Below are 26,350 nucleotides of genomic sequence, written 5' to 3'. Positions count from 1 at the left end.
TCCTTGAAAAATATCATATTAGCAGCTTAATTTCCCATTGATTATTTTAGGAAACATTGTAAAATAATAACGATGCCAACACTTATCTTTCTCCTTGTCCTCATTTTTAATTAACAGTCCCTATTAGTGTTAAACAGAAAGGTAAGTGGGTAGAGAACGAGTTCAGAACAGGTAGCTAGGGTAGCATTTTTCTAATGGATCTTATATCGAAAAATTGATTACATGTATTCACAATATTTAATACATATAATGACATTTAACATTAGGCTCAGGTTGCTTAATCAGTTCGGACTAAAGAGCATTTTTCTTTGAAGAAAGAAAGAAAAAATATACAAATACCTAGTGGCAGGAAAGAACAATATTCCAATTAAAACTTGGGATGATTCTTGAAGTCGTATATTTATTCGAAATGGTACTAGTTTTCTTTTTCTTTTTCTTTTTTCCTTTTACTTTGTTTTCAGTGATTAAAATATAGTATTATGAAGCTTTGGAGTTCCAAAAAATAGGTGGTGGGACATTCATGAATATAGTGAGTGATAACACAACATTGGGATTGAGCAGGCCCAAAACAATGTAACTTCCCCTATTTAATTAGTAATTACAATGTTAATCTTTTTTATATTGAATGTATATGTGTAAAGCTTTCCTTCACCCCAAACTTCACATACTCGCAGTTTGCGGCCCACTTGATCAGCACAAATACTAATAAACAAAATTAGCAAAGGAAAATAAAAAATAATATTAATAATAAAGTAATAAGATGTTTAGTACTAATGTTTGTCACTTGATATTACTTCAACATATGCCACACCATTACAGATTTATAAACAATATTTTTCTTAGATTTTGCAACATTTGTTTGACTTATTTAGTATAAACCAGTGATTAGAGATGGCAGCAAGACAGGGAAAAAATGGTTTATAAAATAGTACTATCCCTATCTTTGTGTTATTTTTTCTTCCTTGGGGGCATTTTTAGAAAGAAAAAAAATCCATCAAGTTTTTAAATATTATTTTTGTCCCATTTAACATTTTATATGACTAAATTTATCAAATAAAAAATAATTATAATTTGTAAAATACAAATATTCATTAATTATAATTGCATGCTAATACAGGTTTGATGCGGGCCAAGCAATACTGCATCTACATGGAAAATTCCCTGAAAAAAAAAATTATGTCATTAGAGGCGTATCACCACGATAATTGTCAACCTAGTTAAATTTACGTATGTAGGAAACAAAGATAGATTTCATAGTTCAAAAATCTCTGATGAATCTCAGTGAAACTAAGATGAAACTTAAAACACAAATTAGTAAAACAGTTAGAAAACTAAAAATATAAAAGCATAAATTGATACAATTATATATAATGGTTGAGAACAAGATCAATGTGATCTTGAACCTAATCTAGTTTTAGAAATTACTATCTCTTCTTTATTCAATCAACGAAATGAGGATAAATTTTCTATATTCTTGGAACAATCATGAATCTAACACTCAATCTCAAGGTGTTTTCATCTCAGTCCCTCAGTAAGCATTTTCCCAATAATTGTGCTTCTCAATACAGTTCCTCAAATGTAACGCTCACAACCTTTCTCAATACTCAATCTTGATTTCTACTTGAGCTCTCTCTTCCCATCTAGTGTTTTTCTTGTTTCATCCGTTTTTCTCTTGTGTTTCTAACAAGTAGAGGAAGAAACTACTGTTCAGCATCCTGCCTTTAATTACTACAGACTCTTGTTCATGATCCATCCAATATAGGTATAAATTGATATTGACAAAAGTGGCAATAAGAATAGTTCAGTTCTGTTCCGGGTGCTAATTACAATATAAATCGTTCTTAGACAAATACACAGATACTGCATTTATTAACCTCGATTTTGGGGTTTTCAGATCTCTTTTAAGTCATAAGAAAATTAAAAAAAGGAATGACTATCTAGTCAGGCAGACAAGACGGTGATGGCTTCACTTTCATAAGATTTAAAACATAAACAAATATGATAACACTCATGCAGATTACAAGGAAAATGCACATGGCGACTGCAGGTAACAATGTTTGACTTTTTTTTAATTTAAAAAAAACAAAACAAGACAAATGCCAAAACAAACCACACAAAAAAAGATGGGCTCCTTGGCTCCTTGGCTGTAAGCTCTATAACCTTTAACAAAGCCGCAGTCTCAGACAACAGTCGAGTAACTTTGAGCAACCACAGTGAACCCTCCATCGATAACCAAGTTGTGTCCACTCACATAGGCTGATTCATCAGAAGCAAGATACAGAACAGCCTCTGCTATGTGCCTTGTCTTCAAAGTTATGCCCTTCAAGTTCGCCACCGCCGAGCTATTAGCCTCAACTTCATGGGGCTCAAGATGGAAAGCTTTACAGGCCAGAGGTGTTCCCACTCCGAAAGGCGATACACTGTTCACTCTAATCCCATAAGCTCCAAGCTCACTACAAGCCGTTCTGACCAACCCCACCAGCGCATGCTTCGAGATCGTGTACGCGTGCGGCCCTGTTCCACCGAGCGACGCAGACACGCTGCTGGTGCATATGAGCGACCCGCGGATGTTACGGGCGACCATGGCCCGAGCCGCGTGCTTAAACGTGGCTGCAACGCCGCGTACGTTGGTGGCCATTGTGTTGTCGTAGGCGTCAATGTCAAGGTCCAGAAATGTAGTCAGAGGGCCTATTATACCGGCGTTGCTGAACAAAACATCGAGGCTGCCATACTTTTCTAAGGCGTAGTTCACTGTGGCTTCGACTTGCTTCTCGTCTCTTACGTCGCAGTGGTGATAGCTCACTCTCTCGGAGTCTATGGATTGAACCACCTGATGGCCTAGCTCGTCTTGGACATCAACCGCCACCACGAAAGCTCCATTGGCCACAAATAGTCTGGTCGTTTCTTCGCCTATACCACTGGCTGCACCCGTCACAATAGCCACTTTTCCCTTCAACCTGAAATTTGATCATGAAGATTACTATATTCACTACACATCAAAGAAGAAAAAAAATGGTTGATGTTTAGATAGATCTAAAAGAAAAGGCTCACCTTGAATTGGACATTTTCTCTTGATGAGAGTTTGATGAGATAAGGCCAAATTCTCAAATTAACTTCAGAATAATAAGGTCCTTCCTTGGATCTGCTAGCTGTTTTATAGTACCTTATGTTATGGTGGTTATCATTATATATAGAGATAGTTATTATTGTTATATAGTTATATAGTAATACCTTTTCTAAGGTTCTACATGTGAAGAGAATTTTATTTTTAACGTTATAGATGTGTAATGTTAATTTCTATACGTGGCTTGCTTTTAAATCTTTCTTCCAAAGGCTGGCCTCGCCGGAAACTTTATCTTTGTTGCATATATATTCTTATTATTATGGATATATCCATATGTTATAGACATTTTTGTAATGTTCATCTTACTAAATATGTTTTGCAAAATGACTTCTTGACAAGGTGTGGAGAATTTTCGACAAGATATCAAATACATCTAAAAGCTATATTGCAAATCATTTTAAATAATAATTTTTTTAAAAAAAACTATTCTGAAAAGTGATTAAAAAATACTATGTTCTATGGCCTGGCCCGTATGAAAATTTAATTTCTTTTTTTTTTTCAGAAACAAAAGAAAGAAATTCAGATTTTGTTTTTATCTTTCTTTATTAAGGTCTTTGCGCAACTATGCATATACTTTAATTGATTCAGCAAATCTTCACGTGGTCACCATGGCACCTCCTCAAAGGTTTTAGAGTCTTTGACCATGAAAATATATTAAATTTTAATTAATTAAAATTTGATGATTGAATAGTGATTAATTAATTTAACAGCTTAAGCAACTTACAAAAACAGTGTGTTTATTATTGATTAATAAATCAAGCACCTTCCAATCTTTTCAACTTTCTCCAAAAAGAAAAGTGAAAAAAGCAGTTGGGTTTGTTGCTTGGTAGCATAGTGTTTATGAATAAGTGAGCGCAGGATCCGATGCCCATACATTATCATATAGTCCTTGATTCATAGCTACATAGGCTCTATAGGCTGCGGTGCTCGAGCAGCATTTGGTCAAGTCTCCAATGCTGGAAAGCTTCCACAAATTTGAGCTTAATACTGTTCTACAAAATATTCCTACGTATAGAAGTTTTGCCATTTTTCTATGTGAATAATTAATGGTTTAATGCTTTACACACATCCATATGAAGAGGTCATGACTAACGAGTTGAGGTAAAATCAAGACTACCCTTCTATTTTGGCTGAAATGAGATGTGTATTATGCATATTAGAAAGAAGGGGACCCACATATATTGGGACCTTCCCATTGAATTGTATCTGCTTACTAGGAATGAAAACAGCCATGGAGACTTAGAATATTGTAACATCAGATGCCTAAAGGAGATCGATAAGTTATATATCTAGCTATTGATTTGATAATCTTGATCTAAAGTCTTTAGATCTGCAAAAGAAAATAAAAGAGAATTAGCAAGGGTAATGGACTTCCAAGCTCTCACCAGCTCTTTAGATGGAGAATGAGAATGAACAATAAGTTTGGGACCAGAACCCTATATTTATATAAGTGACACCTTCCATCAAGGTTTCTGCTAAAATTATAATGTCAGAATATTTGACATTCAATGAGATATGAAATATTGAGTAACTTAATATTGAGTAACTACCTTAAATACTGATCATATTGAGAATATCTGCCAATTAATCTCAATATTGACTTTATTCATAATCAATTAGAATTAATGGTTTTTGATAATTCTAATTAATATAATAATATATTCTAACATTCTCCCATTTGGTATGCATTTAAACTAAAGTACCACTTAAGCCCAATGATTATTCTTGTTAGGCAACAAACACACGAATCATAGTGATAGGTCATCTTTTATGACGAGTATTATCTTCCATGTATTACAATGTATTTATTACTTCACAATAAAATTTATGTGGTGATGCAACTTAATGAATGAACCCTATGTTTATTCATGTCCTATGAATATAATTTTTTCTCAAATAAAATTAAAATGTGCATAAATATGAGAAAACATCAAAATAACACTACTACAAAAATGGGTTTTCCCGACATTTTTTAACTGTCGCTATTGAGCAATGACGACAGTCGACTAATTGTCGTATTTGCCTATGCCGGCGTAGGGGTAGCTACGCCGACAGTTAATAAGTGTCGTCGTTGCTGGCTACACCGACAGTTAATAGGTGTCGTCATTGCTCGCTACGCCGACAGTTAATACGTGTCGCCATTGCTGGCAATGCCGACAGTTAATACGTGTCGTCATTGCTGACAACGCCGACAGTTAATATGTGTCGTCATTGCTAGCAACGCCGACAGTTAGTAAGTGTCGTCGTTGCTAGCAACACCGACAGTTAATAGGTGTCGCCATAACATTGAATTTATATATATAATAATTTTTCGATATATATTTTTTAAAACTTTTAATTATATTTTTAACAAGTGAAATTTGATATAAATTTAAATAAAAAAATTACTCACATAATTAATTATTACTACCATAACTTGTAAAAAAAATTATATTTATCATAATAAAAATTCATATACATACAACATTTATTCATACAATTGAAATGTAAATAATACATCAAATCCCCATGAGACTAAATAAGTCTCGATGAAAATTAATTATAATTCTCAATAACAATTCATTATTCTCGACGTAAATAATACATCAAATCCTCACTGTACATAATTCTTACAAGCAAGAAAGAAAATAATACCCAACAACTTGAAGAAGAATTTCGTGTTGCCTTGGTTCTCTTATATAATTATCTTGGTTCTCTTAAATATCCAAGTAGAGTTTTAGCCTACAATATTGAATAAACACCATTAAAGTTAAACCAAAACTAAAATAAATAGAGAACTTGAGGTTGCAGAAGAAATAAAAAGGATGATTGTGGTTTTTAGTCACAAAAATAATTTATATAAAAGTTGTATTTTCTTATCAAACTAGATAGCCTTATGGCTTAAATAGTTAGTCTTAATTCTTTAAACTAAGGAATGCATACCTGTCATGCTCAATTTAAAAGTGCTCAAGCTAGTTAGTTTATGAAATCACATAGACATTAATAAACCAAATTACCAATCATTCATAGCACAATAGCAAATATACAATAAACATCGAGAAATTAATATACATATATACACACATATAAAGACATGCACTGTGTGAGTAATATGCATAAGATTCTAAGTCCATAGTACTTAGCAAGAAAAGAAAAGTTAATATAGTTGTAAATAAGAGCACCAAGAACATAAATATAATAGATCATTAATATGTAACACAAGCATACCAGGTGACATTTGTTAAAGTTATTAAAGTAACACAACGAGCATACCAGACAAATTTGTTAAAGTAACACAACGAGTTGTGAATAAGCCTAATCTAAATTTATAAATCTAATTCACATTTGAAAGTCTACGCAAAATAGAAAACCATAATTTCTTTTGGTCAAGCATATATATTTCTTTTAATAAATAGCCATATAATTATGAATTCTATGCAAGCGCAGCATTTTTAACAAAGTGATAATCAATCCATTTTAGAAAATTTTCAATTATTTAAAGAATACATTGTTTCAACTAAGGCCATCGAACATGGTAAAAACAATCACAATTTGGATGAAAAAAATAACTTAGATATTATTTAAGTAAGAAAATGATCAAACTATTAGACTACAATGAAACACAAAGCCATGCTTCAATTAAAATAAACACAAATTGAGATAGTAGTTTTGGTGCAGAAAAGGAAATCATCGAGTAAATATATAAATATATATCCTATGTCTCAATTGATTGAATCCAAAACTCACCAATTGATTTTTTTAGAAAAATTTCAATTGTTTAAAGAATACATTGTTTCAGCTAAAGCCATCGAACATGGTAAAAACAATCACAGTTTGGAAGAAAACAAATAACTTAGATATTATTTAAATAAGTAAATGATCAAACTATTAGAATACAATGAAACACAAAGCTATGCTTCAATTAAAATAAACACAAATTGAGATAGTAGTTCTAGTGCAGAAAAGGAAATCATCGAGTAAATATATAAATATATATCTTATGTCTCAATTGATTGAACCCAAATCTCACCAATTGATATTTTAGAAAATTTTCAATTGTTTAAAGAATACATTGTTTCAGCTAAGGCCATCGAACATGGTGAAAAACATCACAGTTTGGAAGAAAAAAAATAACTTAGATATTATTTAAGTAAGAAAATGATCAAACTATTAGACTACAATGAAACATATAGCTATGCTTCAATTAAAATAAACACAAATTGAGATAGTAGTTCTGGTGCAAAAATAGAAATCATGAATTATCAACCAATATGCTAATAACGTCAAACTTTTGTATAGCACTCTATACTATTGAACCTAAATGTGATCACAAAAACCAAAAGTGATGCTCAATGTTATAAATCACCTCACCAAAGACATTAGACAAGGGACAAGAAGAAAACTAACATATACAAAACAAGAAATACAAAAGGTTATGCTATATGCATATGCGAACACGCAATATGTACATTCATACAAGTATATGTTATAATCAAACCAATCAAACAAACACAATTCAATTATAAGATGATCATAGACAAGTCTACATCAATTCAAACAACACACAAGTTTTCTTTCTTATCTTCACAGCACACAAATTTCTCAGATCCTACTTCACTAAAACACACAAGTTTTCAACCTTCCGTTATCACCGCAGCATACAGTAACAATCTCAGAACCTACTTCACTATGGATGAATATTTAAGATATTCAAACTCCTCTAACATTTGCATAGTATTAAAATAAAAGTTAGAGGCATACCTCTTGCAAACTGTTGCAAAAAAAGTTTCTTTGAAGTCTGTCTCAGCACATACACATTTACAATGTTATAATATAATGAAAGTGAGTCAAATCTGAATTAAATAATTAAATAATAATGCAAAGAAGAGAAAAACCAAATGCTCATCTTACTCTTTCCTCTCAGCCTTGGGTTGAGTCAAATGCTTAGCTTGTCCACCTAAAATACATAGAAAACTACATCATAACTTAGTTTATGCTATTTTCAAAATGCAAAGATATGATAATGGTCCATACTTCATATAACTATATAAGAATACACAATGCTGAAGATTGAACAGCCACAACAACATGCAATGACCCATTTTAAACCAATTGTAAAATACTTAATCTTTGTAAAAAAAAAATTCCAAGTTTTTTTTTTGTCAAAGTTCGTGCAAGAATTACCATCTTCATGCCTTTAATTACAGACCCAATCAAGTTCTTAAAACTAGTATTTAATCTAATACAACAAAAAATTGATTCATACAGAATGGGAAAAAAAAGTTTTCTTGGTATAAGAAGTTCGATTTAAAGTAAAGAAATTTCTTTAAAAAAAATGATCTCAAGGTAAACAAATTCATTATTATACTTCAATTTTACTGCTTTTTTTTTATGGAAAAATGTAAGTCAGTCCAAGTTGAATGAGCACAAATGAGCGCAAATGCTGAAGGATATTACCTAGTCTAGTTGATGCTTGCCACCTATACTCACCACTTACTATTGAGTGTAGTTATTTTCAATAATATTCTTTGTACACATGAGATATATGTATAGACCAAATTAATATTATGCAATTGATAACAGTGCATGTGAAAACTATCATTGACTAAATAAATAAAAGTAACAGAAGAACCCGACATTTTCATTACAAGAGTACTAGTAATAGTGGAGTACTAAGCATGTGCATTAACGCATTAAGGGTTGTATTGATAAGACTATATATATGTGGGTGTTTAGAAAAATAGTTTTTTCTTTCTATTTTTATAAAAGCTACTAACTGAAGGAATGAAACAAATGTGGCATGGAAGAGGAGTCAAAGTTCTCAGACCATAGACCTATCTATGCTTTTTTCTCTGTACAAATAGACTCCACAAGACACAACAACAACAGCACCAACAACAACTTATTTTATTAAGTTTAATTTATTACTCTTACCAACACAATACCTCAGAGGAGATATACTAGTTGTGGTAGATTTTCTTGAGAAGGCTGGGAAATTTAAGGAAGCAGCAACACTTATTCTTGCTTATGTTCTTTCCAACTCACTCTGGTCAGCTGGTAAAATAAGCAGCAAAACATAAATATAGGCACAAAACAGAACAAAAGACATAAAACAGAGATTAACAATAAAAATAGGCACAAAACAGGACTCAAAATAAACAAACAACATACACTGATTTTATTTTTAGTTGATGTTTCTAATGAGGCTCTTAAACGTTTTAGACTTAAATTTTAAGATTATCAGGATGCCACTTCTCTTGATCACAGAACTAGGATAAGTCATCATCAGTGCAGTGACCAAACCAAAACTCATAAAGAACAAAACTAAAACAAAAAATGTAACTAGCATCCTTGCTTCCAAGGCCAAAATTATTAACAAACCTAACTTGGTCTAGAACCCAAATCAATTCAGTTGTCAAAACACTACACTAATCAATTGGGAGCAGCAAAGTAAGCCTTGAATCCACTACACCAACCATGGGAAAAATCCTAGAGACCTCATGAGCCTAAAAACTAGACCTGCCGCCTAAAAACTAGGACCCTTTTTTAGAATCACAGCCAAGAGCTTAGAAATGAATATATATATATAAATTAAGTTAACAATATTAAAAATAAAAAAAGCAAATATATATACCTGCCGCCTACGATGATCGGAGAGGTGGGGACGCCGCCTATGATGGAGAGAGAGGGAGACTTACAGAGGTTTGGGGTTCAGTCATTTGCGGTTTGGGGTTTGAGGTCTGAGAGAAGAGAGAGGGAGACTTACAAAGGTTAGAGGTTCGGGGTTTGGGGTTTGAGGTTTGGGGTCTGAGAGGAGAGAGAGGGGTACGGGGTCTGAGAGGAGAAAGAGGGGTACGGGGTCATTTGGGGTATGGGTCTTCGACAGAGGAAAAATATAAGAGGGAAAACCAAAAAAATTGGGGTTTTTCTTTTTGTTTTCGCGCGAAGGCTTCTCTCTTAAAGTAAAACTCTTTAAATTCAATTTATTCTCTATTTCTAAATTTTAATGTAACTAATTCTAATTTTATAAATACGTTAAATAATAATAGTTAAATTAAATTAAAGTATTGTTACTCTTAATATCATAATTAATTTAAAATTTGATATAAAAATTATTATAAATACAAAAGTTAATAATACGACAAATTTAGAAACAAAAAAAAAATCTAGTTTTAAAAGTTTTTAATAAATACATATTTACATAATTTATTTTATTTTTAAAATTTTATTTTTCATTAATTATATTTTTAAATTTTTTATTTGAATTTTGGCGACATTTTATAACTGTCGGCATTGGTCTCGAATTAACTGTCGGCGTTGGGGTCAATAGCGACACATTTTAACTGTCGACATTGGTCTCGAATCAACTGTCGGCGTTGGTGTCAATATCGACACATTTTAACTGTCGGCATTGCTCTCGAATTAACTGTCGGCGTTGGGGTCAATAGCGACAGTCAAAAGCAACAGTGACAGTTATTAGCTGTCGGCGTTGGTCTTTATGCCTACAGTTTTTAACTGTCGGCGTAGAGTCCCGCTAAGCAATTACGACAGTCAACAGAGTTGACTGTCGTGGTTGGGTGTCGGGAAAGCCCAATTTTGTAGTAGTGTAAGAGTTTCATTGATAATAACTTCAGTTGTACAATAAAAACTACATAAGGGAACCAAGTCCCATGTTCACCACATGATCCTTGAATTTATGAGGAGGCAAGCCTTTAATCAAATGATCAGGTATCATCAATTCAGTACTTATGTGTTGAATGACCACTTTATTTTCTTTAACACGTTCTCTAACAGATAAGTACTTAATGTCGATGTGCTTGCTTCGACTACCACTTTTGTTGTTCTTAGCCATTAATATAGTAGCTAAATTGTCACAAAACATTTTCAATTGCCTAGAATTAGAATCTACAACTCTAAGGCTTGAAATAAAACTCTTTAGCCATACACCATGCGATGTAGCCTCAAAACAGGAAATGAACTCGGCCTCCATAGAAGAAGTAGCAGTCAATGTCTGTTTGGTACTCCTCCATGACACAGCTCCACCGGCAAACATAAACACGTAACCAGAGGTTGATTTACATGAGTCAACACAACCAACAAAGTCTGAATCTGAGTAGCCAACTACTTTCAGATTGTCAGTTTGTCTGAACATCGATTTGTAATCCTTAGTACCTTGGAGGGATCTCATCACTTTCTTCGCAGCTCTCCATCTAATCCCGGGTTACTTTGGTATCTTCCTAACATTCTGACAGCAAATGTAATGTCAGGTCTTGTGCACACTTGAGCGTACATTAAGCTTCCAACAGCAGAAGCATATGGGATTTTCTTCATTTCTTCCATTTCAAAATCATTCTTCGGACTCTGGCTCAAATTTAATTTATCACCCATAACAATGGGAGCAACACTTGGTGAACAATCCTTCATCCGAAATCTCTCTAAAACTTTGTTGATGTAGGCTTCTTAAGATAAACCTAAGAACACAAAAGTAAACCATGAAGTATAATTAGAAAAAGAATTGAGCTTTTTTCGAAACTTTTTTTTCTCTCGGTGGAGACACCGGCGGCCATGGCTAAAGGAACAAAGATTTCAGGGAAAGCTAAGGGGAAGAGGAATAATAAGAAGAAAGGTCCTTCGTCTTCGGATCGAGTAATCAAAACAAGATCCATGGATGCCATTCTAGGGATCTCCGAGTTGGAAGTGCAAGAAGAGGAAAAGAAGGAGGATCAGTTTTTGGGGATAGAATATACAGTTCAAGAATCGGAGGAGATTCTTAGCAGACAGAGAGAATTTCTCAGATTGGTTGAGTATTGCTAACAGGATACTCATGATGTGGATATGGGGAAGAAGATGACTCCGCCTATCTTACGATCTGCATTGTAAGGAATCTAGATCGTGTGTTTGAATCACCATCGAAGTTAGAGGAATCTACAAATCAGGGCAAGAAGAAGGTAAAAATTGTTCAGGCTGATATTGAGGAAGAAGTGAATTACTGGAAACCTTCAATTGTGGGGTATGTTGCTGGCGCCAATCCACCCCTGAATGTGCTCGATGGGTTTGTGAGAAGAATGTGGAAAGATGATGTGGTTAAGGTGGGTATGCTCTCCCATGGAATGTTCATTATACGGTTTCAGAATCTAGAACAGAGAGACAAAGTTTTGAATGGGGGTTTCATTTTCTTTGACAAGAAACCCTTCATCATGAAACCATGGAATTCGATTGAGGATTTTACCAAAGAGAATGTGGATTCAGTTCCTACGTGGATTCAAGTGAGGGGACTTGATATTAAATACTGGGGAGAGTCATCACTATTCAAGATAGTTGGCCAGATTGGGAAACCAATTCAAGTTGATGATATTACCAAGCATAGAGACAGACTATTGTACCCACGAATATTGATTGAGGTGAGTCTTGCTCAAGATTTCCCCCCCAAAATCTCATTTACTGTTGAATTTGATCATGATATTGAATTGGATGTAAAGTATGAATGGATCCCTCTTATATGCAAGAACTGTTCGGGTATGGGGCATGGAACTAACGTGTGTAGGAACACAGTTCAAACAAAGAAGACCTGGGTCCCAAAAGATAAAACAGGGGAAAAATCAGTGGAACTAGTACTTGATGAGGATGGTTTCCAGATGGTGGGAAAAGGTAAGAAAGTGCAGCAACAGCCTGTGATAGAAACAAAGGTGAACAATCAGTTTGCCATTCTGGATTTTCAAGTGGAGAAGAATGAGCAGGAGATGGTTAACACTGGAGAGGGGGGAGGTCCCTCTACATCAAATGGATAGAATTCTTGTTTGGAATGTTCAAGGGATTAACATCCAGCACAAGCATAAGGAAATCAGGCAACTGATTCACTCAAAAAAGGTTGGTCTGGTTAGTCTGCTTGAAACCAAAGTTAAGAATAAAAGTATGGGTGATCTTTATATGAATTTGTTTCCTGGTTGGTGCTTTACTAATAATAATCCTTGGTTAGATAAAGGGAGAATAATAGTTGCTTGGAATCCTTGTATATATTCTATAGATATTAGGATATGTACAAGTCAACTGATTCATTGTATTGCTCAAACAAGTCAGAACTCAAGGAAATTTCACATTACTTTTGTTTATGGGTTTAATGAAGTTGGGGGAAGAGAAGTTCTGTGGCAAGATTTAAAAGATCTCAAGACTAGTATTGAGGAGTTGTGGATGATTGTAGTAGATTTTAATGAGATTTTGAACTATGATGAAAGAGCTGGTCGAAGGAATCACAAGAAGCCTTCCGACAGTTTCAAGGAGTGTGTGACTCATTGTCAAATGGAGGACCTTAAATTTTCAGGGTGCTTTTTCACTTGGAATAATAAGCAGAAGCCTGAAGAGAGAATTTTCTCTAAGATTGATCGTGCTTTGGTGAACTCGAAATGGACAGACTCTTTTTTTAATTCAGATGTTGTCTTCCTTCCGGAAGGGGAATTTGATCACTGTCCTATTTTGATCTCGTTCTATCAAGATGTTATTACAGGGAAGAAGCCTTTTAGATATTTCAGCATGTGGAAAACAGCTCAGAATTATAAGGCTGTGGTTCGGCAAAGCTGGCAGACCCCCATTGCAGATACTCCTATGTATCAGTTGGTGGGAAGATTGAAGAGGCTTAAGAGTGTGTTTAGAACTATTAACAGGGAGGGATTTAATGAGATTCACAAGGCTGAAATGCAAGCTAAGCAAGAGATGCTAGCTATTCAGGAAGGTCTGAACACGGATCCTTGGAATACTGATTTAATGGAACAAGAGCAAATGGCCCGAGATAAATATTCTCATTATCAAAAAGCTCACAATTTTTTTTAGCTCAAAAGGCAAAAATTAATTGGGTTCAAAATGGAGATGAGAATACTGCTATATTCCATGCTTCTTTGAAAGCCTGGAGAGCCTGTAATAGAATTAACTTGATCCGAAATGAGAGTGGTATTTGGATGGATAAACCAGAGGATATTCAACTAGATTTTCTGAGCTATTATCAGCACTTATTAGGGACCTCAATGAGCAACAGAAGGAAGGTTTTTCAATTAGTGGTGGCTGCAAGTCCTTTACTTTCAGAGGAGCACAAGCAAGTTCTTCAGAAACCTTTCTCCGTTCAAGAGGTTAAAGATGCCATTTTTGCCATACCAGGGATGAAGGCTCCTGGCCCGGACGGGTTTGGGAGTTCTTTCTATCATGATAACTGGGATCTGGTGAGAGAAGAGGTTGGCACTGCTGTGATTAATTTTCTAAACACTGGGATGCTTCTTAAAGAGTTCAATACAACAACTATTACACTTATTCCTAAAGTCAAGTGTCCGAATAGTGTCCAAGACTTCAGACCAATTTCTTGTTGTAATGTGATATATAAGGCAGCTACCAAAATTATATGCTCGCGGTTAAGGCAAATCCTCCCTAAATTAATAGCTGAAAACCAAGGTGGGTTCGTTCATGGGAGATATATAGCTTATAATATTATGGTCTGTCAAGACATTGTTAGGCATTATGGAAGGAAGAATTGCAAACCGAGTTGTATGATTAAAATTGATTTGAGGAAAGATTATGACACTATTGAATGGGGATTTATTGAAGAAATGCTTGTTGCTTTTCACTTTCCTTGGAAGTTCATTAATCTCATTATGGTGTGTATCAAAACCCCCAGGTTTTCTTTATTACTTAATGGTGAAATGCATGGTTTCTTTGAGTCCAAGAGGGGTTTGAGACAAGGTGATCCGATGTCTCCTCTCTTATTTGTTCTTGGCATGGAGTATTTGTCTAGAATAATGAGAGATGTGGGTTCTCGGCAAGGTTTTAAATACCATGACAGATGTGGTACTTTAAAATTGAATCATATGTGTTTTGCGGATGATTTATTGTTATTCTGCCATGGAGACTTCCTGTCCATTTTGTTGTTATTGAAGGGCCTGAAGCTCTTTTCCTTGACTTCTGGTTTGCTGCCTAATGAAGAAAAATCGACTGTTTATTGTGGTGGCATGAAGGAGGCTGAGGTTACCCGAGTGTTTGAAATGTCAGGGTTTACTAGAGCTCATCTTCCGTTCAGGTATCTTGGTATTCCTGTTTGCTCAAAAAAAAAAATTCAGCAGCTGATTGTAATGGTATCCTTGAGAAAATGGTTGCTCGGATCAAAGTTTGGAGCACGAGGAACTTGTCATATATGGGAAGAGCTACTTTAATCAACTCTGTTTTTATTACCATTCACTCTTATTGAGCCCAAATAATGATTCTTCCTAAAAGATTATTAAGGGATGTTGAGGCTATTTGCAGGGCTTTTATTTGGAAGGGTTTAGCTGACAGTAATGGCCCGGGTTTAGTGGCTTGGCATCATGTTTGTTTTCCTAAGAAAGCTGGGGGTTTAGGCTTTAGGAAGGTTCTTGATTGGAATATGGCTGCAATGGGGAAATACGTTTGGGCAATTGCCACCAAAAAAGACAACCTGTTTGTGAAATGGATTAATAGTGTCTACTTGATGGACAAAAATTGGTGGGATTACCAGCTGCCAATGGATTGTAGCTGGTATTGGAAGAGGTTAGTTGCTGTCAAAGATGCTTTCAAAGCCAAGGTTGATCTGTCTTATTTTGCAGCTTTGAGGTATAGCATTAAAGCTGGCCATGACTTACTGTTTGAGCAACCTCTTGCTGTTAGCTGGAGCAAAATTGTTTGGGATAGACTGAGCATTCCGAAGCATAGATTTGTGATTTGGCTGGTTATGTTGCAGAGACTTCGTACTAGAGATCAGTTGCACAAGTTTAAACCTCTAGTGGATCACTCTTGTCTATTATGTGGAGGTGATAATGAGAGCATTGGTCATCTTTTTTTTCACTGTCATTATAGTAGTGCTTGTTTGCAGAAACTTAAGCAGGGGATGGGTTGGAATTCGGCCTCTTTGAATCTGCTGCACTTAATTCGTTGGATCCATAAAGCAAAGAGGATGAGTATTATTCGGAAGAACATTATGTATGCTGCTCTTGAAGCTCTTGTATATCACATATGGAGAGTCCGAAATGATGTGTACTGGAACAAAAAATTATGGCATGTAGATAATACTGTTCAAAGAGTAGTTAGGGAAAGTCAGGTTAGGATCACTCTTGTAATGCCAAAAAAGGCTCAAACCATAGATAGAGAATGGGTCACTAAGATCAGTACAAATTAGTTGTATTTGTGTTCGGATTGGGTTGGTGTTGTAATTGGTTGGTTGTAATCTTTGGCAGTTGAGCAATACATTGATTCTTATTCATCAAAAAAAAAAAAAAAAAAAAAGATAAACCTAAGATACCTTGATGTCTATCTCGATGGATCTTAATGCCAATGACATAAGATGCATCACCCATATCCTTCATCTCAAAATTCTTTGAGAGGAATTGTTTCACTTTATGGAGAAAGCTTTTATCATTGGTTGCAAGTAGAATATCGTTCACATATAAAACAAGAGAACAAATCTTACTCCCACTGACCTTCTGGTATATACATTGATTCATGACATTCTCTTCAAATCCAAAGGAAGAGATGACATCATGGAATTTGAAATACCATTGGCGGGATGCTTGTTTTAATCCATAGATGGACTTCTTAAGCTTACATACCAAATGTTCACCATCAGTTAAGGAGAATCCTTCTGGTTATTTCATGTATACCTCATCCTCTAGGTCACCATTCAGGAAAGCAGTTTTCACATACATTTGTTGTAGCTCTAAATGGAAATGAGCAACTAATGTCAAGATTACTCTGAGGGAATCTTTCTTAGAAACAGGGGAAAAGGTCTCCGTATAATAAAATCCTTCTTTTTAGGTGAATCCCTTAGCAACGAGTCTTGCTTTATGTCTCTCAATGTTGCCTAATGAGTCTTTCTTTCTTTTGAAGACCCATTTACACCCAATGGCCCTCGCCCCATTAGGAATCTCAACAAGATCCCAGACTTTGTTGCTCTTCATAGAATTCATTTCTTCATTCATGGCATTGTACCACAGTTTCCATTCTTCATTATCCATGGCCTGTTAAAACATTTCTAGATCATTTTCGGCTCCAATATTGTAATCAGATTCTTGTAAATACACAATTTAGTCACTAGGAATAACCGGTTTTGTCGTTTTAGTGGATCTTCTTCATGCTACACCAACATGCTCTTGGGGAGCAGTTGGTTCAATTGGTTGTTCATCAACTGTAGGTAATTCGTGAACAACTTGATCCTTTTGAACTTCATCATTGACTTGTGGATTTTCAATGACTTGTGGTGGTTTTTCAACAACCATGTGAACTTGAGTATTGTTTTGAACCACAATGATTCTTGATCCTGAGGCGGAAGGTTATGAATGATATTTCTCAGAATTTGAGTCCTTTGATTGATCACTTTCACTAATCAAGTCATTTTCAATAAATTTTGCATTTCTTGATTCCACAATCCTAGTGCTATGAGATGGATAGTAGAATCTGTAACTTTTGGACCTTTCAGCATATCCAATGAAATACCCACTAATGGTCCTAAGGTCCAGTTTATTTTCTTGTGGATTACACACCCTAACTTCAGACAGCCATCACCAAACGCGTACATGTTGCAAACTCAGTTTCCAACCTTTCCATAATTCAAAAGGCGTTTTTGAGACTGCCTTGGTTGGAACACAGTTTAATATGTACATAACCCTTTTTAGAGCTTCAGTCCACAAGGATCTAGGAAGTTTAGAGTTGCTGCTAAGTATACTCTACACCATATCCAATAATGTTCAGTTTTTTCTTTCTACAACACCATTTTGCTTGGGTGTACCGGGCATGGTGTATTGGGCAACGATCCCATTTTCTTCAAGAAACCTCTCAAACAGACCAGATGCTTGTCCATCCTCAGCGTATCTACCATAATATTGTTAGAATTAATGCCCTAAAAGCATGTAAAGACATTTTATTAGTTTTAAATAAAAGTACAATTTTATTATATTTGAATGTTATAATTATTGTTTGACTTAATTATATAATAATATCAAGAAAATTCCCTATTCATTTATGAGAATATGATCTTGTATTAGTACAAGAGAATTAAGATCATATATAATGAATAAAATAGTTAGTAACATATTAAAGTAAGGATTCTTTAATGAATGGTTAATAGTACAGTTTGCTAAGCATACGAGATGCAAGTAATCTAGATTCAGATTACTGATGTGGATAGACATCTTTGTAAATGTGTTGTGTGTAACGCCCTGCTAATTAGGGCCCGTTACTAATTGTGTTTAAAATTAGTGCTAGACTCGCTAAACGAGTTATTTGGACTAAAACATATGTTTAAGCCACTAAAGGTTCAAGTATTTCAAATTTTGGTCAAGACAAACATTTTCATTAAACAAAACTTTAGTCTTTATATGGTATCCCAAAATACAAGTTTAAAATTTTATTTACAGCTCAGGGAATACAAACACAAGCCGACCTACGCGGCAAAACAAGATCCAAACTCTAGTCGCCTTGCGATACCTCAGCCGTGGCGGTCGAGTAGACTGCCTATGTACACACTGCCCTTAACGCTCTCCAACTCATGGCTGGCCAAGCTTCTCCTTACCCTTACCTGCATGACAAAGCATCCATGAGCCAAAAGACTCAGCAAGAAAACATACTAATGGACTCAGATAGCCAACAGAATATAACAACATGCTTGACAGTAATAATTGAAACAAGCATACACATTGTACCAATAAGTGACCAAAGGGTCACACAAGCGCGTGCCACACTCCCATTCATTCATATGGCATCCGAGCCAGTCAAGTGCATAATGCACTCACAGGGTGGCCTAGCCATAACGACCTGTGCTTAGCGTGTATAATGCCAATCACGACTGATATACCGAGCCTTACAAACCCTCGACTCATAAGTTGGGCCTTGTGAACCCCTCGACTTATAAGTCGGGCCTTGTGAACCCCTCGACTTATAAGTCGGGCCTTGTAATCCCTTGACTTATAAGCCGGTCTTGTATCCCCTCGGCTTATAAGTCGACCTGGTAAATCCTCGACTTATAAGCAGACCTTGTAGTTCCTCGACCTATAAATCAAGCCTCATAAACCTTTCGACTCGTAAAGCGATCCTTGTAAACCCCTCGACTTATAAGTTGAGCCCTTTTAATTCCTTAACTCATAAGGCGAGCCTTGTAAACCTCTCGACTCATAAGTCGAGCCCTTTTAATCCCTTGACTCATAAGGCGAGCCTTGTAAACCCCTCGACTTATAAGTCGAGCCCTTTTAATCCCTCAACTTATAACCCGAACCCTTTTTGAATCAAATATACCCTCTACTAGCAGGCTGAGATTTAAGCAGATGCAACAGAAAAATTCTTGGCTTATAAACAAAGCTTCCTAGCCAGAACAAACATCCATATAATGCATACGTCATACACACAATTACAATGCATTACAGTATACTAAAGCAAATATACCTAGACATAATTATAATCATGCTCTTTAGCTGGGCCTGAGCCCTAATCATGTTTACATTTACTAGTTGGGCCAAGCCCCAACAACATTACATTTAACAGTCGGGTCGAGCCCTAATCATATACATTTGATAGTTAGGCCAAGCCTTAATCTTAATACATTCAACAACAGGGCCAAGCCCCAGTCATACACACTTAACAATTGGACCAAGCCCCAGTCATAATACATTTAACAATTGGGCCAAGCCCCAGTCATATTACAATTGGGTCGAGCCCTAATCATAATACATTCAATAATGGGGCCAAGCCCTAATTACGTATCTCATGCATCGGGTGCAGTTTTCTTACCTTTGGTCCAGGTACTTGATGTAAGTGACCCCTGAGTATGATCCCGTCCTGAGCCTTAGCGACAACCCAATCACAACACAAATATAATATCTTATCAACATTTGATTCCATAAACGAACCCTGGGTCCAATCTCATGCTCCCGAGACCTCCAATTCCACCAAAGGGAGTGGTAAAATCGTCCCCCGAGCCCCTTAGCAAAAACCCTAAAAAGTACCCAAAAAATCAATTTCTAAAAGCTGAGTAGCGCTACCTATTGGGCGCTACATCGCTATAGTAAGAAACTTTATCCCCCAAAAACACAGCCTAGCGTCATAGCGCTCCCAACCTAGCGCTACCACGCTGATACAAGAAATTCAAAATTCTTGGTTTTTCTCTTCGAATTTCCCCGAGCCAAAGCTCCAAAAATCCATCCCTCAATACCTCCAAACCCAGAATCAACCATGGAAATCCATTCTACTCATCAAAAGCAACAAAACCTAACCAAGTTTTTCTTCAAAATTCCAACAAATCTCCAAAATCCATATTCAACCTCTCAAGCTCAAAACACCATAAAAATAGAGTAAGAACTCAGAAATTCAGAGGTCCAAAGTTCAAAAATTGTTACCTTAATGACTTTCCAATGAACCCCAAGTTAGTCCTAGCTAAAGTCCTTCAAAACCCAAGTTTTCCTTCTTCAAAAATCCAAGAGGAAAGAGAGTGAGAGAGAGAGAGAGAGAGAGAGAGAGAGAGTGAGTGAGTGAGCTACGGGAGAGATAGAGAGAAATGGGAGAGTTTCCTTTCTGTTTTCCTTAGTTCAGAAGGCTTCTACCAGCCTTAGTCAATTCTAGGGGTCAAAATGACCAAAACGCCCCTAGCCCTCTCTTAGTTCCTTAACGCCCCCAAGGGCAAAATGGTCATTTTCCATATTTCCCCGCTAATCCTTAAATTACACCAATATTCCACAATTACTCCCAATATCCAAATAAATCCCCACTATTCAATAATTCCCGGTAATGTGCTAAATTACCAAATTACCCCTAGGCTCACCCTAAGCTGGGTAATTATCCCCGTTGTGACTTTTTCGCTAATTTGCTCACTAGGATTTCCTGGTGCCGAATATTCCAAATATATATCCATATAATAATTTGGTCTCACACATAAATCACATATATGCACTATAGAGTCCAAGAACTTTACTTAACTAGTTAGATAGTAGTAGCAATAGTAATGGTTGTAGTATTTTTATGACTGTGGATTTTGGTTCAGACCAGGATTTAGTTGGACACTCGTCGTAACACTTGTAGATTTTCTAAATTTAACCTATAGTTTAAGAATATTAATTTTAACCTAATGTTTGATTAATATGACTGATATTGTAATGCCCAAATTTCCTAATAAGGTTTAGGACCTTGATTAGGAGGCCGGGAGGGCCATAATTGATTTATTATGATTTTTAATGATTATATGCATGTTTAGGTGGATTATATTATTATATGATGGTGAATGCATGCATATGGGTTCATATTTTAATTGCAAGGGCATTTTGGTAATTTGGTCGTTTGGGGCTTGATTGTGTATTTTCATGCATATGGGTGAATTATAAATATTACCACATTATATGTGGATTGGCTTGAGCCATTCGGCATGAGACGATCATGAAATGCAAGTTTTCGGTCTAGTCATAACGAGATTAAGTTTGAGGCTCGGAGTGAGTCTCGGGGTAATTTGGTGATTAGAACGTTGTCGGGAATTAAAGGGTAACGGGATGTGAATTATTGGTATTTGAGAATATTGAGAATAATGAGAATTGGAGGGTGTTAATTATATTAACGAGATAGGCGGGAAAGGACGATTTTACCCTTGGAAGTGTTTAGAAGCCTTTATTTGACCTAGGGGTAAAATGGTCTTTTCACCCCTAAGATATATATCAGCCTTTGAGTTTAGAAGGCTGTGGAATGGTTGAAAATAGAGCATCCTCATCTTCAATTATTCTCTCCTCACCCGTACACCATTTTCCCTCTTTCTCTCTTTGGAATTTTGAGAGCCAATTTGAAGGAATAAGCTAGGAAATCAAGGTTTGAGCTTAGGAACTTGATTCAGCCATTGAAGGGGATTCAAAACCAAGCTTGAGGTAAGGAAACTCAGCCATGAAAGTCTTGTTATACCCTGTTTTCTTTTAAGTTTCAGCTTGTGATTTCTTGGTGGTTAGTTGGAATTGATGGAAGTTTGGTTGGTGTTTAACTTGGGTTTTGATGGGGGTGAGTTGTAGATGAAGTTTAGGGGTTGAATTGGGTGTTAGGTTGATGTTTGGGACTGGTTTGAAGGTTGGGTTTCAAGGAAAACGCAGGGGAGAAAAATCTGGTTCTTGCTGTTTTGCATAATGAGCCGCGGCTTTACTATGGTGAGCCGTGGCCTGCGTGGTTTTCTGAGGGAGATGAGCCTCTGTCAGAGAGGTGAGCCGCGACATGGCTAAGGAGGGCCGTGGCCCATAAAGGCATTTTTGGCCAGAAATGGGTTTTTGACTTGGGGATGCTAGCTTTAGGCCTCGGGGTCGATCCTACTACCCGGTTAAGTGTGGATTGATGTCCCGGAGGCTAGATATTGGTTTGGGAACCTTTGTTTTCATTTTCATTGATGAATCCTATATTTTTTGTTATGACTAGGTGACCGCTAAAGGACTAAAAGTTGATCGTTCTCAAGGGTCGTTCTTTTACTAATTCTTGCTTGAACCCGAGGTAAGAAAACTGCACCCCATATGTGACATGCATGGTTATGTTTGATGCATGTTGGATGTTTAAATGTAAACATTGGTAGCATAATGAATGCTTGGCAATTTTGCCCATTTGCATATGATTATTATTGAGGCATGTTGGATGATTAAGTGTGATGCACGAGAAACATGTGATTAGGGCATTCCATGAATGATGAATATGAGATTGGTCAGAGCTTGAGTCTTTGTGTTTGTGCATGATCATTATTATGCTAGCAATTGTTAAGTAAGCATGCTGAATGCCCCATCTTTGGATGTTTGACACATGATATATGTTTGGTAGCAATGCTTACTTGTGCATGGTACTGACTCATTAGTTAGAATTGGCAAAGGTGTTAGTATCAACTGTGAAGCTGTGACTCATTAGTCAGGTTTGGCAGTGGTACTGGGCATTGGTCACATTGCGCTGGCTCATTAGTCAGGACGGCCTTAGCGTGTTCCACGCAAGCCAACAAAGATTAGATCTAATCGACATCGGCATTGAATGACTCAAAGAGCATTAATGCCGGACCGAACTTAAGTTCGATGAATATATAAGCGCTTGAAGGCTAGTGGCTTACCCAGCAGCCACTCTTCCATTTGAATTAGTGACCTGCTTGTCAGTCACTCAGTATGGTTTACCAGAACCTGTTGAAGGCTAGTGGCTTACCCAGCAGCCACTCTTTCATTTGATTTAGTGACTTGCTTGTCAGTCACTCAGTATGGTTTAACAGGACCTCAAAGTGATATTCACTCATTTGATTAGAGCTATGAGCTTTGCAGGATCATTTTGATCATCACATGCATGGCTTTGGGTGCTGAGCCCCGTAGTGACTTGCTTGTTGGTCACTCAGCATGGTTTACCAGAACCTCAAGTGTCAAGACACTTATCTGATTAGGATTGACTTGATAGTCCTCCAATCAGAAGGGCATGATTTCTTATCTTGGATACCCCAGCATTGTTTGAACTCATTTGCATGCTGAATAGAGCTATGTTTGCTAGGCATGCCAGATATGATTTGATATCATGATATGACTGTTTATGAGCATATGAGTTTTCTTGCTAGGGTTCAGCTCATGGGTGCTTTGTGGTGCAGGTAAAGGAAAAAGAAAGCTGGACCATCCTTGAGTTGGAGAGCTTAGGTGATGACGTGTACATATGCAGCTGCTCGACCAATACTTGGGTGAGGTTTGAAAGTTGAACTAGGGTCAAACCCTGTTTTGTCGCTTAGAACGGCTTGTTGTAAATATTTTCTTGTAATAGACTCTGAAATTATATTTTCGGGATCCCAATGTATATAGTAAACGTTCTAATGAAACGTTATCTCGCAACCAAAATTTTTAATCCCTAAACCGCTAATCATACTTAGTTACACGTTTATGGCCAAATGACTCGATTAGCGAGTTTAGCACTGTTTGCAATGTGCACTGTAGCGGTCCCTGGAGTTGGGGCGTTACAGATATTGATGGTGATATTTATTATATTATAAAGTTTAGATAGACCCAATAAGATAGTAACATTTGTCTTGTGTATGTTTAATGATAATTAAGTATTTTTGAGGAATAAGTTTATTAAGATCAATATTTGAATATCCTAGGGTCTGCTAGCAGCTTTGAAATCGTTAAAGGACTTAGTCAAGGCTGTTTACTCAATTCAAATTAGGCTGAAAAAGTGTAATTACGTGTTAATATTTCAGCGTATGTCGATATATCGCAGCTATAGGGGGCGATATATCGCCATACGAGGATATGAAAAACATGTAACTTCGCACGACCACCTCGACGAGCCTCGGGCATATTAGCCCAAGCGATATATTGCTTACTAGGGGCGATATATCGGCTCATGTACCAAATTTTTGAATGTTTTTAAAACCGAGCTCATTTTAATCTTTAACCTCTTGATAAGTCCAACATCTTTCTGACCGAGTCTTCAACCTCTGCCAAATGATAATTCAAATATTTTTCAATTAAAAAGCCTTTATTTTATTCAAGTTAAATGAAGATCTTTTCATTCTTGAACTCTATAAATATGATCTAGTACCCAGCCATTTATTCATTCATCAAGCTAAGTTCAGAGTCTGCAAGCTGCTAGGTTATTTTAGAGTGATAAACACTTGGGTTGGGGTTATAAGCTTTATCCTTATAAGCTTAATAAACACTCGCGAAGTAAGGTTTATAGTATATTTCAGTTTCAAGGAGTAGTTCGGTCATAGAAGCATTAAAGGTATTCCAAATTATAGTTCATTTATGTATTGTTTCCTTAAGTTCTTATAGTTTTCTACTCAAAATCCTAACTCTATTCTTTATTCTTGGTTAGAAAATCTAAGAACTTGAACGTAAGATTCTTGGTAAGTATCTTTTCGATGGTATAGTTCTTTCATTCTTTTCATCCCTTTTTCTTTAGTATACTCACCTTTCTTTGATGGTTTTTAGGAGTGTTCCAAAGTCCCAATCCTGTTCTCATATCCCGATATTATTGGTAAGGAAAATAGGATAGGATTCTATATGTTATATGTTATCTTATGATTTATGTGTTATGAAATGTTATATTATGAATGTTGGTAGGCTTGGGCATATGACTTGTATAGCTAACAAGCCCCATTAAATTTATGGACATATAACTTGCTTAGCTAGCAAGCCCCACAAATCTAATGGGCATATGACTTGCTTAGTTTACAAGCCCCAAGTAGTAATGGCCATTATAGTATATATGACATATGTTTATGATACGCTTATGGTATATGTTTATGGTATATTTTTAGCATATGATATAAATTTTATGAATATGATTTATGTTGTTAGATTTTTCTTGCTGGGCGTTAGACTCATTCCTTTATGTTTATATGTGCAGGAAAATAGCTATGGTGGCGGAAAGGTTCTTGGTAGCTTGGGGGTTGTGTATTGAGGCAGGATGGAATCGGTGGATTGAGCGTTCGATTCGAGGATGAAGTTGCTTCTTAGTCTTTTAAAAATTATGCTTTATATGTATTTTCCGCACTTTATTTTGTAACCCATTTATTTAAAGTTATGTTATGTTTTTATTTTAAAAACAATGGGATCCCATATCCTACTTTAAATTTTATGTAGTTTAACATTTGTCTTACAAGTTTTAATGAAGTTATGATTATTTCACTTGTGAGTTTTATTAAAGATTAGTGTCTATGTATAGTAGGCATTAATGGTCCAAAGTCTAGAGTAGTTGGGTCATTACATGCACATATATATTCAGATATACCCATAACGGGCCAACATTACGAAAATGTCATTCTAATAAGAAACAGGCCCACATGCATATTTGATACACCTAAACATGCAAGCATAGTCATATCATGATAAAATTCACATAATAACATGCTCATAACACATAAGCATCTTATTAATTCAATTATTACCTCCCGACCCCCTAATCCAAGCACTAAGCCATATTAGAGAATTTAGGGCGTTACGTTGTGTATAATAGAGATTATATATGTCAGGACCGATGAGAATTAATTATCTTTATAAACTTGCCGTTTGACATAAAGATTTAATTCTTGTCATAATGGATGATTATTTGTAGATCAGTGTAAATCCTGAGTATTCATGAACTCTTGTTTATGTTTATTAGATCTTTTGATTCACTTGTTAAGGTCTCTTAGAATAATGAGGCTAGTGACTTTTGTTTTGGAGATTCAATATTATGGATGGCTGGGAACATGAATTACAATATTAGAATCCATGTTTTCCTAACGGATCGAATATTGGTTCCCTTAAG

General features: G+C 35.9%; 2 protein-coding genes across 2 annotated transcripts; one reads left to right on the top strand and one right to left on the bottom strand.

The window, feature by feature from the left end:
• Positions 1-1,799: 1,799 nt before the first annotated feature.
• On the bottom strand, positions 1,800-3,174 carry LOC133822229 (short-chain dehydrogenase reductase 3b-like). The gene is made up of 2 exons (XM_062254534.1): positions 3,052-3,174; positions 1,800-2,957 (listed from the first exon to the last, which is right to left on the bottom strand). The coding sequence occupies exons 1-2, from the start codon at positions 3,063-3,065 to the stop codon at positions 2,180-2,182; spliced, it is 792 nt and encodes a 263-aa protein (XP_062110518.1). The 5' UTR covers positions 3,066-3,174; the 3' UTR covers positions 1,800-2,179.
• Positions 3,175-13,015: 9,841 nt separating this feature from the next.
• Positions 13,016-16,268, top strand: LOC133812574 (uncharacterized). The gene is made up of 3 exons (XM_062246352.1): positions 13,016-13,829; positions 13,928-15,158; positions 15,353-16,268. Exons 1-3 carry the CDS (start codon positions 13,016-13,018, stop codon positions 16,266-16,268), a joined length of 2,961 nt encoding a protein of 986 aa, XP_062102336.1.
• The last annotated feature ends 10,082 nt before the right edge of the window (positions 16,269-26,350 follow it).

Source organism: Humulus lupulus, chromosome 1, assembly GCF_963169125.1.
Source record: "Humulus lupulus chromosome 1, drHumLupu1.1, whole genome shotgun sequence".
Classification (NCBI taxonomy): domain Eukaryota; kingdom Viridiplantae; phylum Streptophyta; class Magnoliopsida; order Rosales; family Cannabaceae; genus Humulus; species Humulus lupulus.
The sequence above is the reverse complement of the archived record's forward strand: the minus strand, read 5'-3'. Positions and strand labels throughout refer to the sequence as shown.